Source organism: Delphinus delphis, chromosome 2 (genome assembly GCF_949987515.2).
Source record: "Delphinus delphis chromosome 2, mDelDel1.2, whole genome shotgun sequence".
Taxonomy (NCBI): Eukaryota; Metazoa; Chordata; class Mammalia; order Artiodactyla; family Delphinidae; genus Delphinus; species Delphinus delphis.
In genome coordinates this window covers 130523344-130537583 of record NC_082684.1, presented here as the reverse complement: position 1 = coordinate 130537583, position 14240 = coordinate 130523344, and the positions used below count along the sequence as shown (strand labels likewise).

The following is a 14240-nucleotide window of genomic DNA, read 5'->3' as shown; positions in this document are numbered from 1 at the left end:
GTTTTCTCATTGTAAATGGGGATAATAATAATTACTACCACTAGTTTTGGAGGATTGAAAGAATTAATATAGGTAAAGCACTAGAATAATGCCTGGCACATGGTAACTGTGCAGTAAATATTAAGTATTATTATAGTACCTTTAGACTTGGTCCCATAATTACTATTTTGTCTTAGAAGTATCCTTGTATTTTGTTAGAGTTAGGACTAGTTCTTGGATCCCTTGACTTCTGTTTTGTATCAGGCTGTTTCTTGCCCTCAGTCTCCTGCTTTACCTCTTCTGTGGTGACTTTATAAATGAATAAGATGAACTAGATTTTCCAGGACAGTTTTGGTTTCAAGTGTTCACTCCTCTGGTTACTATAATTTGGTGAAATGAATGGGAAAACCCCAAAACTCTGCAAATGGTAATGAGTTAGTAAAAAATTTATTGTTATGACTTTTTAAAAAACCCACAAAATATTGACAGCCACAGTAAACTGGGTTGTTGTTGCCTTTCTCTTTGTAAAACCCACAAATGCCTCTGTATTACAAAAGCCTATATAATTGTAGCAGCAAGATAAAGCGTTAGCATACGGAGTAGAGGTGGTATTGAATATTCATGAGTATAGTTGTATCCAGTTCAGAGTTATTTAGAATGTGTTTCAAATTAGATTACTCTCCATTTTTGTATTAGGTCAGATTAACTGTAGATGATTGGAAAGGAAGTATTTAAAGAAGTTTTACAAAGGAGATACCCTGTTTAAAAAAAACTTGACAATTTATTGTGATAAAACATTTTGTAGTCAAAACACTACTGCTCATGGTAGAAAAGTATGAACCATAACAATCAAAGAAGTATTGAATTACAGCGTAAAACTGTCACCATTCAGATCTTTGGATTCACCTCCAGGTTAATATTCGCATTATATTATCATTGAGCTTATATTTTCTTCAGTATAATATGCAAAAATGGAACTGAAAAAAACTCTTGTTTCAGAAATTCAGAAGACCCATCAAGTACTGAGTGAGATGTATTACTCTTAGGACAGTCTTCTGGCCACAAATAACAAAAAATTGCTTATAAAATGTTTAGATAACTATCTAAACATGAAGGTTTATATAGTTAATAGAAGTTCTATATAGTTAATATAAAAATTCTTATATTTTTCTCATCTAGCAGAATGAAAACTGACCAATTCAGATTTTCCCTCTATTTTGATGTGTAATATAAGTATTGCTAATATTGTTGGCATGTTAACTATTATTAACATACTTTTTCTAAGAATTAGAGAATTTTCAGTTAACTGTTCATAACATTAGTGGTACTGTTTGTAGGTTATCAGATTGTACCTAGTCTTCTTGCTGATCACATGGAAATGATAAGGTATTAATATTATTTATTTATGACACTTTAAAAAGTGATACTAAAACATTTTTACAAAGGACAGATTTGAAATCATCTGAATATAAAATTTTTGAGAATGAAGCTGATCTTAAAAAACAGTGGAGATTTGATGTTATGCAAAGTCACTCAGAATCACTAATACTGAATTCCATCTTGGCCCACCCACCCTTCAAACCTGTAGGATTCTGAAAAGGATACAAACAAACAAAACACAAGAACAAACCAAGGTACAAATAGCAAGTAGCAGTGACAAACGAGGGGTCACTTTAATACTCTTTTGTAGTCTCGCCTTCTAGTTGGGAAGATAGGCCCTTAAAAACAAAGTTAAATGCTGAGAAGAGCACATGTTGGGCAGGATAAAAGACTTTTTCAGAGAGAGTTGTCAGAGAAGGCCTCTGTAGAAGTGACAGTTGGGTTGAAACGTGAAGGAAGAGAAAAAGCTAGCCCTGTGACAGTAGAGTGGTGTGGAGCTAGTGTTCACGCAGAGGGAGAGCAAATGCAAAGACTTCAGCATGGGAAAGAAAACTGCTTGTTCAAGAAATTGAATTATGTGGCCAGAGTTTATTGAGTTAGAAGGAGTGTGATGTAAGATTAGGCTGTAGAGAGGCAGGAACCAGATCCTGTAGCCCTTCTGAATGCTGTGGTAATGAATTTGGATTTTATATTAGCTGTAATAGGAAGCTGTTGAAAGATTAGGCAGAGAAGAAAGATGACCACACTTGAGTTTTAAGATCACTTCACATTATTTTATACATAATTGTCAAAATGTGACTAAAAGTAAAAAAATAAGGTCCATATTTTATGCATAACAATTTCTAAAATGTGACTGGTGAACACTGAGGTCCTAGATTTTAGCAGTTTGGGGGGAAATATTGTAAGCTTTTGAACTATGAATAGTTACTGTTTATTGAGGACCAAGTAATGAGGTGGGTGCTTTTACACATGTCTTCACAGAAATTTCCTTAAAAGGAAGCTATTATTTTTCCTATTTTATAGGGGAGAAAATTTTGGATACAGAGAGAAATTAACTAGCATAGCAGAGTTAGGATTCGAAACCATGTCTGCCTGACTGCATTTTACCAAAGTTTTTTTCCACTATGGCTGTTTTTGCGGGGGGAGGGCAAGAGGAGGAAGGCTGAAAATTGAAGAAAAGGAAAGCACTCTTACTATAATAAATGTTTATTGAATAAATTCACATAATTTCATTTTGAGGAGTGGTGGGGAAGGTAGATGCTGTAAATTAGAACAATCAAATGTTACCGATTAGGATATTATGATCTTGAAAAAGAATTTCTGACCCTGCTTTGATTAGAAGTTCACATTTGCTGTTTTTATGGTATATCTGTACCATAAAAGTTTTTCAAAACATATGTGTTTGTCACACAGTTAAAATCATCCATGTAATATTAACTACTAACCACTTATCTTACTTGAAATCCCCAGGAAAGGAGTTTTGCATGCTCAGTAGTTCAGTTTAGCGGAATTAGCTGTGTGAGGAGGAATTAGCTATGTGAGGCAGAGAGGGGAGCAATGATTGCTGTATAGCAAAACGGGGTAGAAAACATTTAACTCTAAAGTGTTGTTTGTTCTTCTTAATAGATAACATGAATGTATTTGGTTGAGCCCTTAGAATGTTGAATTATTTGAACTTTCTAATTTTTAAATGTTTTAATTATAAATTGAGAACTAGAAGCTAGAGAGCCTGAGCTATATGGAGATAGTGGACACCAAGAGCTCAGGAAGGATGAAATATAGGATTTAGAGACTGACTGGATGGGTTGGGATGATCAAAAGTAATGTTAAGGAGTAAAAGAAATATGAAGTCCTTCAACATTAGTCTCTTAGCTTATAGTGAAGAGATAATTTTCCTAGGATGAATAACATTCTACAGAATGCTTATATTTGTAGGTATTTAAAAATGTTTGCTTACCCTTCTGTTCTGTATTTCTGCTACTGTCAATAACTTTGAACCTCTTTGGGCAATAAGACAGCTAGGTATCATTTTATTTCTGCTAGTATTTATATACTATGTGGTGTTTTGTTGGTTTTTTTTTTTTACTCTGGGTACAGTAAATTTAGAATAATTATTGGCCACATAATTAAAGTGTGCAGTGAGTGTTATGATTTGTTGATATTTGGGGGTGGGGGGATTCCAACTGAAATGAGTTCCCTGTGGATATTTTCCTTTCACAAGATGGAATTCTGTCAAGAAGTGTGAAATATTCTATCAAAAAGTGAGGAATAGTCTATCAAGAAGTGAGAGCTATTCCATTAAGAAGTGAGAAATTTGCAGAGAACTGAGAACGTAGAAGAGATCAGATAGAATCATTAAGCCTATTTCAGAATAATTTGTACAGTGACTCTGGTTGTAGTAAACTAAAATTAAGCAAACTTAAGTGGATAGGGAATCAGGACCCTGGTGAGGAGTATAGGACAGTTTTTATACAAAGTCAGCCAGGGAGTGAGTGTCTGATAACTCTTCTACTGTGACAAAGGAAAAGTGGTTAAAGACAATGGTGATGGATCTTTTGAAAAATAAACCCTCTGTCCTCAACAAAAGATTAATCACCACCACCAACAAAAAATTTTTTGTCATAGAATAAAAAGATGACAAGAATGCATAAGCAATTGTTCATATTTTTTAAAGTGAATAATACAGAAATCCATGGAGTAAAAAGCCTTCTCCCTGTACACTCTCCATCAGCAGCTCAATCCTGCTACTCTCCCCAGGAGAAAACTCTGTTGACTTTTCTTCCAGACTTTTCCCTCTATATTTACATTTAATTATATGCATACACACACACACACATATATATATATACCTGTGTACATATAGTTTAATGTAAGTGGGGTCATCTTATACACATTTTAAAACTTGAATGTTTTTTATTTAACAAATATATGTATTTTGACAATCATTCAATCTAAGTATATGAATATACCCCAGACTTTTCATCTTGTCCCCTCCTATGTACACTAAATATAAAGATGAAAATAGCTTTATTTCTGCTTAAAGAAACAATACTATTTTTAATGTAAAATATTCAGACAATACCAAAGATGAAAGAAATAGTTAAAAAGCAACTGAAATCTCACCACACTGAGATGATCCCCATTTTGGTGACTAGTTAAGCCTATCCCTTTAGGTATTCACACAAGTGTAAACATACACCCATATCTACCACATACATGTTTATAATATTTATCAGTGGATTACATACAAGCTGATTTTTATCACAAAATTGTTTTACTTGTGCTTGGGGATTTTTATCCTCCCTCCCTGTCCCCCCATCCCCCACCAGTCCCCTCTCATCTTTCCCCTCCCAGTGACAGGTCGTAACAACCTGGTGTATACTTTCCTATGTTTCTCAGTGCTCCTACAATCATATGCATATGCCTGCATTGTTCATTTTTCACAGAACTCATTTCAGATCAATTGAAACGTAGCTTACTCGTTTTTTGCTTGCTAAATATTCTAAGGCAGGAATCAGTAAACTACAGCCAATAGATCAAATCCATCCTGCTGTTTTTGTAAATAAAGTTTTATTGAAACACAGTTTCACCCATTTTTCTGTTGAGTGGTGTGACCTTTTAAATTTTTTATCTGTTATATGTGATATATTTTCTTCCAATCTGGTCTCTTTTGCTTTGTTATGGTATTTTGCCATACAAGAGTTTTTTTGTTTTGTTTTGTTTTTTAATTTAAACACAGTGAAGTAAAGCAAATCTATCTTCTCTAGCTTTAAGGTTTCCTATTTTGATTTAGAAGGTTGCCTAACTCCAGGGTACTCTCTCTCTGTATTTTCCTAAAACTTTTATGACTTAATTTTTTCATAAGTCTGGAATGTATTTTTCTATATGTATATGAGTGGTGGTGTAGTGTGGTTAAGATCACAGACTCTGGTTCTGTCACTTACTATATACCTGTGTGACCTTGGACAAGTTAATTAACATTTCTGTGCTTCAGTTTCCTTCTTTAAAATGGAAATAATAATAGTACCTATCTCATAAGGTAGTAGTGAAGATTGTGTGGTTACTATGTAAATAATGTTTAGAACAGTGCCTGATACACAGAAACACGTGTCTATTATTATATGTTGTGAGTAGATGTCCCAGTTTTCTCCTCTGTGGATAACTAGTTGCCCTAGTAACATTTGTTGAGTAATTCATCCTTTTCCCAAAATGCCATCTCTACTGCATATTAAGTTTCCAAATATATATAGCTGTATTTTGGGGCTCTGTAGCTTGTTACGTGGCTCTGTTTTACCCTGTTTCAGAACATAGTGGCTTAATTACTGTAGCTTTATAAATATTGGTAACTGATGAGTGCAGTTACTTTACTTTGTTCTTCTAAATTATTTTGACTCTTCTTGGTTTTCTTTGCTCTTCTATATAATTTTTTTTAAAAGCTCATCAAAATTAACGAAAACCCTGCTTGTTAGTAAGTTTTATTGTGCAAGAGAGTGATACTAATTGCCTAGTATTGGAATGGAACCTGTGGTCTCATTAATACTTTAAGCAGTGGAAGTTTTTAGAAGTTATCTGGTTGTATAATCTAAAGATTGATACCATCCACTGTGCTAGGTGGGCACTGAGAATATGGTGAATAAAAACACTGGAGAAAGATAGATCGTAACCCTGCAGTTCCCAAACTGTACCCTGAGATACCCCACAGCACCTCAGTGAACTTACAGGAATATTTCAGACTTTTTAGGGAAACATATCTGTTAGACACCATGTAAACTTCTAGGTCAAGGTAGTTCACAGTTCAACATTTAATTGTGCTGCTTTCATCTTGATGCTGCGATATCTTCCTGAAGTTGGGTTTTTGGTGGTCACTGTGATAAAAAGCAAGTATCATGCAGAAATGTGTGGAACAGGAAATGAGGATGGCAATATCCAATGGGATTTCAAGGTTTGAGAAGTTGTGCAAAGCCCAGTAGGTGCACACAACCCATAAGTAATTGTGATTACTGAAAGATGAAATTAAAATATTTTTCAATTTATGTGTATTATTTTTTCAAACGGGTACTAACTTGTTAAGACACAAGTATTTATTCATTCATTTGAACCTAACAACCAGAACTCTTAGGTATTTCTTTTAGCCTAAGGAATTCATGAAAAAAATTACTGAACAAATAAGGGTACCAGGAACCAAGAAAATTTGCAACTCTCTATGCCTTAACAAGTTGTTACAAACATTTAAAGATTAATACATTTGAAGTGCTATGTGGGTAGATTACTGTATGCCATGCCTGCTTGTAACAGGGCAAACTAATCTTGCCTGGGCTTTAGGGACAGATAGCTTTTCTGAGAAAGTGATATTTAAGCTGAGCTTGAGGGAAGACTAGTTAATTGGAGAGGGGTGCCGGTGAGAATAGCTTGTGTGAAGAGGGCAGATGTTGTATGAGACTGACAGGAGTGCAGCATGCTTTACCGGATGAAGGAAGAGCGATTCAAGGGGAGGGGCCTGGAGAGGAGGCAGAGACCAATCACAGAGTGATGCGGCAAGCCAGTTAAGGAGTTTATTTAGATTTTTTTAAATAAAAAGTAGTGGCAAGCCTTTGAGAGATTTTAAGTGAAGGAAGACTATCTTAGGTCACCCCCTGCTGAGAGAATAAAATAAAAGATGATAAATGTAAATATTTAAGGAATGCTATATTCTAAGTATACTGAATGGATGGATATTTTTTGGTAAAATTTTGAAGTGCCTTGATTTTTCAAAGGCATTTGTAAACTTTAATGAGTATAATTTTTTCTTAATTTTTTGAACACATATACTCTTTTGTTCAACTTGGTTGATATGACATAGGCTTTTTAAATGAAATAAAACCAAGATAAAACATTAAACTGTAAAATATTTATATTGGTGTAATTTTTTTGTATTTTTTGTCAAATGGCAAAGACTTTGTCCAAATTTTTAAATTAATTTTATTTATTAATATAGTTAATGACTATTTTAAATTGTTAATTTGCATAATTTAACTGCCAATCTAATATATCTCTGAGTTTAAATTTGGGTGGTGTAATGAAGACTTAATAGTTATACAGAAAAGGTATAAAGGTAATTTTTCTTATTTAACCATTTTTTACTGCCCTGAAGTTTATATTTTGATTTATTTTACTATAGTTCCAGTAAATTAATGCAGTATAAAAATTTTTATCGTAATAAGAAGCAAATTACTGTAGGTTACTTCTGAAAATTTCCTAAAGCTCACTTTCAAGAGTTTTAGGACTTGAAGAATCAGTTTCATATTCATCATATGGGGATTGAAACCCCTCGTGGTGTTTGGGAAAGGGTGCTTAGTCTATTTGGAATTTATTTATCGTTGTAAGTGTTGGAAAATGTTAAACCAAGTGAATATTATTTCCTTTCCTCTGCCAGTGTGTTTCATATTTATTTATAACTATTCTTTTATTAGGTAATAAAGAATTAGTGTCATACTTAAATTCATAATGTAAGTAACCTATAAATAAAGGGCTGTGTAGATGTATATTTGAAAAAGTCTTGGTTTCATTTGTTCATATGAAGAAATGTGATTCCAACTCGAGTTGTTCACAAAGGAGTTGATCAGTAGTTCTCGTGGAAAAAAGAGGTAAAACTAAGTTGGAAAGCTTTCTCTGGCTGAGAATATAGGGTTTATAGCAAATGTTTTCTTTAAATTATGTTTTTTCCATGTTCAAAGAACTGGCTGAAGACTTAGAAAAATTAACCTGATCCCTCCAGTGGTCTTTACATCAAAATGAATTCTAGATGAAGATTAAATATAGAACATGAAACCACAAAAGTACTAGCACAAAACAAAGCTGAATTTTAAAAAATATTCTTGCGATAAAGAAAACCTTTTTAAATGTAACAGATTTACTTTTATGTAGTTAAAATATATTTTCTTATAACAAAAAAATCATAATATCAAAGTAGAAAAAAGAACATTTACAAAACTTGATAGCTATGTCCAAAAATTGCTTTTAGTCAATAGGATGAATAATCCACTAGAAAAATGGACAAAGGGTGTGTATAGTGAATTTATGAAAGAAATACAGCTGGTAAACATAGAAGAGATACTGTATTAACAAAGAATCATTTCAGTTTTCTACCTCCTTTACATTCTGTAGAAAATTTCACTTTGAATACCGTAATTTTAAATATTTTTAAATCCCATTGTAGGGTTTGAAATAAAACTTTTACTAGATACTCACATCATCTAACAAGGTTGGATTATCTCTGCTAGCAGGGTCTTTTTTCCTAATGTTCTTCTAAGTGGGTCAAATTTTGATTTTCTAATAAAAAGCAGATTTTATTTATTAGATATTCATAGTGAAATGACTGTATTTGTGTATCATACCTAAGGGGGAACCACTTAAGAATAATTTTTGGACATGTTATATTTTCTTACAGCAGTAGTAGAGGAAAGTTTTGCTTAACTTTGTTCTTTTTCTTTATTATTTTGGCAGGATCCAGCATTCGGACATTCACTCCATTTTATTTTTTGGTGGAACCAGTGGATACCCTCTCAGTTAGAGGCTCTTCTGGTATACTAAACTGTTCAGCATATTCTGAGCCTTCTCCAAAAATTGAATGGAAAAAAGATGGAACTTTTTTAAACTTAGTGTCAGACGATCGACGCCAGCTTCTCCCAGATGGATCTTTATTTATTAGCAATGTGGTGCATTCCAAACACAATAAACCTGATGAAGGTTATTATCAGTGTGTGGCCACTGTTGAGAGTCTTGGAACTATTGTCAGCAGAACAGCCAAGCTCACAGTAGCAGGTAAGTTTTGTTGAGTAATTTATTTGTATTTTCAAATTTTTTATAAAGGGTAAATCTTGATGGAAGCAGTATTGTCTTAGAGTTTTCATTAAACTGGTTACAGCAAATACACTCATTTAACAAGTATCTATTGAGCATATACCAGGTGTATAGGATTATGCTAGGACTTGATCAGTGCTGTAGGGATTAAACTATACCACTTTTCCGCTTTCTAATGGTTTAGATGGCTTAAAGTTGCTATCAGAAGTACTGAGCCAGGGCTTTTTATCTTTTTAACTTGGAAATGGCAAAAGAAGTTGTGCAGGAAAATTGTCACTTTGATTGTGAACTTTTACCCTACCCACATAACCATTTAGCATGAGTCAGTCTTGGTTCTTTATGCCTTAACCAAGGAAATGACATTTAATTGGAATATTTAAAAATCTGTAGGATACCGTGCTCTGAAACGGGAGAGGCCACCGTAGTGGGGAGCCCGCTCACCGCAGTGAAGAGTGGCCCACACTCACCGCAACTAGAGAAGGCCCACCAAAAACTAAAAATTAAAAAAAAAAATCTGTAGGATATATATGTATATATATAAAGAGCAGAAGGTTGTAAAGAGAAAAATTCACTCTCTTTTAGCGCATTCCTGTTTGAAAAATGTTGGAAAGTGTAAGAACAATTAAAGATCTAGAAAGATAAGCTATGGTTCCTAAAGAGATCATAGTGTTTGCAGTAGATATTATAGTCCTCAGATCAGTGTTTTTACACTTGAGAACCAGATGAAGTAAGTTTCTGTTAAGGGTCAGATTGTACAAAAATTGTTTTATCTTTAAGTCTTATATTTATTCTCACCTTGGTGAAATGCTAACATGTGAACAAAGAATATGACTGAGACAGTAGTTTCCCATCTTGTTCCCACTCTTGGATCATGGCTCCCCACCTCCTACTCACTACAGGTTGTATTTGCTTGTTCATTCAGAGTGTGATGGCTCTTTTTCTCTTTGCAGCCAAATACTCAAAAGTTGAATTTGAGTGTGATGTACAGCCACTGTAATTATTTCATAATCACAGATTGAGGATGGAAAAATAAAAGGAGAAAAGAATCAGGCCTTTTGACAGTTTGCCTTTTCTCTTTTTTCTTTCTTCTCTTTCTTTAAAAATCTTTTTGCCATACTTTCTCCAAAATGTTGATAAATAAGTTAGCATTATGACTGACTGCCCCTATAATGTCACTTAGGTCAGCCTTTGTTTATCATTCACATTTTAAGCTGGGCTTTTGATCTTAACTCCTTCCTCTCAGCTGTCCCCCACGTCCAATCACCAAATCGAGTGAATTCTGCTTCCTAATTCCTCTGTACTTGATCCACATGCTCCTTCCTGAGGCTACTCCTGGTCATCCCTCATCACAACCTTGTAACTGTCTGCCACCTCATTTTTTCCCTCCTCCAACCCAGTCTCCACTGTGTGGTCAGAGCACTCTTTCTCACCCTTCAGTGGCTCTCCAGTAAACAACATCAAGTTAATGTCTAAACTCTTTAACAGGCCTGTTGAGTTCTTTCGTGAGGTTACCTCCACTTCTCCAGCTTCATTCCTAACACTCCGTTCTGCTTCTGTCCCTGCCCCCTACCACCATCAGCACCCTCACCTCATTTTAGGCTCTGGCAGTACTGAATGTTTTCACTTCCTTTCATCCTCTGCCTCTGACCTTTGTTCACGGCTTCCTCACTGCCTATTAATCCTGTCCTCCACCTTTTCTTCTCTTTCTTCTCCTCTGCTAGGTTTGTTCATCATTCCTTTTAGCTTTCATATCCTTTAGGAAACATTTTTGACCTAATATCTAAGTAAATAGGCAATTTTAATACAAAACCCAAGTTCTTTTGCTGCATACAACATTCTGTAGGAGATTTGTTTAACCTGCTCTTGGCCTGGGTATCAGGAGGAAATAATATCTAAGCTAAGACATGAGTAGAAGTTCTTCTTAATAGTTGCATAGTATCCATTGTATTTGTATATATTGTGATTTATCTAAAAATTCCCTTTTTGATGAATAGTTAATGGATAAAAATTGTTTGATCTTATAGACAGTAGTATAGTGAACAAACTTTTGCAAATCTTTATTTCTGTAGAATAGAATACGACTGGAGATGGGGGGAATGAGGTCATGAAGAGGGTGGGAAAGGGGTGGGTACAAGGAACGGGAATGACTGCAAGTGAATACAAAGTTTCTTTGGGGGATGGTGAAAATGTTCTAAAATTAGATGATAGTGATGGTTGCACAACGCTGCATATACTAAAGACCACTGAATTGTGCACTTTAAATGGTAGCCTTTATCATATAAATTGTACCTCAGTAAAACTATTTTTAAAAAAATGCTGCCAAAAAAAGATACGCTCCTGCTAAATTGCCATTCTGAAAAACTATTGGTTAGAGTTCTTTGTTTGCAAGCAATAGAAACTGACTCTGCCTAAGTCAAACAAGAAGGGGAATTTTTGAAAGCACACTAAGTAGATAGCTCATAGAATTAAATGTGACAGGTCTTCTTCTCTGGGCTGTCTCATATCTCCACAGCAGACATTTTTCTTTTACTGCCTGGGCAGTCCCCTGGCTGTGGGTGTTTTGTGCCCAAAGGTGGGGTAACTGGGTAGTCTAAATACACACACTGTTAATCCCTTCTTGTCAATCCCATGCCTCACTCCCACTCTCTCTCTTTTCTCCTGCAATTCTCCAAAGACAGCAGGACAAACTGGCCTCCTACTCGTGAGCAAAAGAAGCTGCAGCGTTTTCTGCCTCGATATGTCAGTTACTAGTTCCTCCATCTGCTTTCCCTATCCAGAAACTTTTTGAAATCTCTTGTCTGCCAACTTCCCATATGTTGTTGTGGGTGTATATTTTAAAAAATTACTCATTTTCATGAGAGCACAGGAGGGAGAATATTTTGACTTTTTAAAAATAGAACTAGTTCTTGGTTTTATTTGATTCCTTTTGTCCTCTACTTTATTAGTTTCTGTTTATCTTTGTTAATTCTTGCTTCTAATTTTCCAATTTCTGAAAAGTAGATATTTGGTTAATTTTATCTTTATTTCTTTCCTTCAAAAATCCCCTTGAAATAAAAAATAAGAAAAAATTTGTAGCAGAGCTAGACAACCTGTGTGTCATTTCCATATAGACTAATTGACTATCATAGAACTAGAAAACCTGGAATTATGTTTCTCATTATTTAATGTTTGCTAGTCTTTGAAGAAACATTTTGTTGTGTTCTGAGCATATCAGAGTCACTTAAAATTTTTTTTTTATTTTTATACAATTTTTAAAGGTTACTTGCCATTTACAGTTATTATAAAATTATTGGCTATATTCTTCATGTTGTGCAATACATCATTGAGCCTATCTTATACCCAATAGTTTGTACCTTCCACTCCCCCTCCCATGTGTCCCCACCCCACTTTCCCCCACGTTAACCACTAGTTTTTTCTGTATATCTGCTCTTTTTTTTTTTAAGAAAAAAAGATAATTTAGATTTTATTATAAGAAGAGGTTCTGCTCATCTAAGGCACCTTTAGAAATAAATAGCCCACAGATTGGGGAAAATATTCACAGTATATGCTTAAAAAAGAACTCATGGCTGCAATATATTTTTAATAACTACTACAAACCAACAATAAAAAGAAAAACAACACTTTTTTTTTTTTTTTTTAAATGCGGTACGCAGGCCTCTCACTGTTGTGGCCTCTCCTGTTGCGGATCACAGGCTCCAGACGCGCAGGCTCAGTGGCCATGGCTCACAGGCCCAGCCGCTCCGCAGCATGTGGGATCTTCCCAGACCGGGGTCATGAACCTGTGTCCCCTGCATCGGCAGGTGGACTCTCAACCACTGCACCACCAGGGAAGCCCCAACCCTATTTTTTAATGGGCAAAAGACTTGAACAGACATTTAATAAGAGAAAATGTAGGTGTAGCTGATATCACATGTAAAGATGCTCAAAATCATTAATCATTAGGAAAATGCAAATTAAAACCACAATGGGGTACCATTTCACACCTGTTAGAGTGGCTAAAAGTCAAAAAGCACGCCAGTACCAAATGAGGATGTGGAGCAGTGGATCCTTGTATATCTGCTCTTAACCATTACGTTCTGTGGCGTCTACAAAGTATTTATGACTACATTTTTTTGGTTAATATTCTATTTTGAAATAATTTTAAATTTGTGGAATTGTCATAAGAATGAAACCAAGAAATCTCATATATTCTTCAATCAGATTACCCGATTGTTAACATTTTACCACATCTGCTTATCATCTAATATGCACATACCCACATAAAATTTTTTCTTAACCATTAAGAGTAAGTTGCAGATGTTACCCCAACCTAAATACTTCTGTGTGTATTTCCTAAAAACAAGGACCTCTTCCTAAGTAAACATCCATCAATATTAGGAAATTAACCTTAATAAAATTCTATCATTTAATCCATAGATACAATTCATATTTCATTGGTTGTCTCAATAATGTTCTAAGTAGCAGAAAAAACAAAAGCAGAAACTTTGCCCCATCATCCCCCTTCCTTTCTGGTTCAGGGTTACAAGTTTTACTTAGTAGTTCTCTCCTTAGATTCTTACGATCTCAAACCATTCTTCAGTTTATCCTTGTCTCATTTCAGATTTTCTAATTTTCCTCCATGAATAGATTTAGATTTTGCATTTTGGGGAGAAATATCACAGAAGTGATGCTGTATTATTAGTGCATCATATCAGGAAGCATGTGGTGTTTTGTTCCATTACTGGTGATGTTAACTTTTATTACTTGGTTAAGATTGTCTGTACTATGTTTCTTTACTCTAAAGTTAATAAATACTTTGTACTTTTATTAATTAGTAATAAGTATTTTGGGAAGAAGTAATTTGATACTCTGTAAATATCCTATTCTTCATCCAACTTTCACGTACTAGTTTTAGCATCCATTCTTGATTCTTCCTGCATTAATGTTCATTATCCCAGATCTAGCCAGAGGAAACTCCTTTTGATCTGACTTCTGTGTCCTTTTGATATGTCCCTGTTATCCTTTAGATACTTCCTTACTTTCTCTCACAAGATTTTCCAGAC

General features: G+C 34.6%; 1 protein-coding gene across 8 annotated transcripts in view; it reads left to right on the top strand.

The window, feature by feature from the left end:
* Positions 1–14240, top strand: part of NEO1 (neogenin 1) — a 238963-nt gene that overhangs the window by 62401 nt on the left and 162322 nt on the right. For all 8 annotated transcript variants that reach the window (XM_060005644.1, XM_060005649.1, XM_060005650.1 and 5 more), the window contains one exon: positions 8842–9159. In XM_060005644.1, the coding sequence (XP_059861627.1) occupies positions 8842–9159 (318 nt within the window). The remainder of the gene's footprint in view (positions 1–8841; positions 9160–14240) is intronic.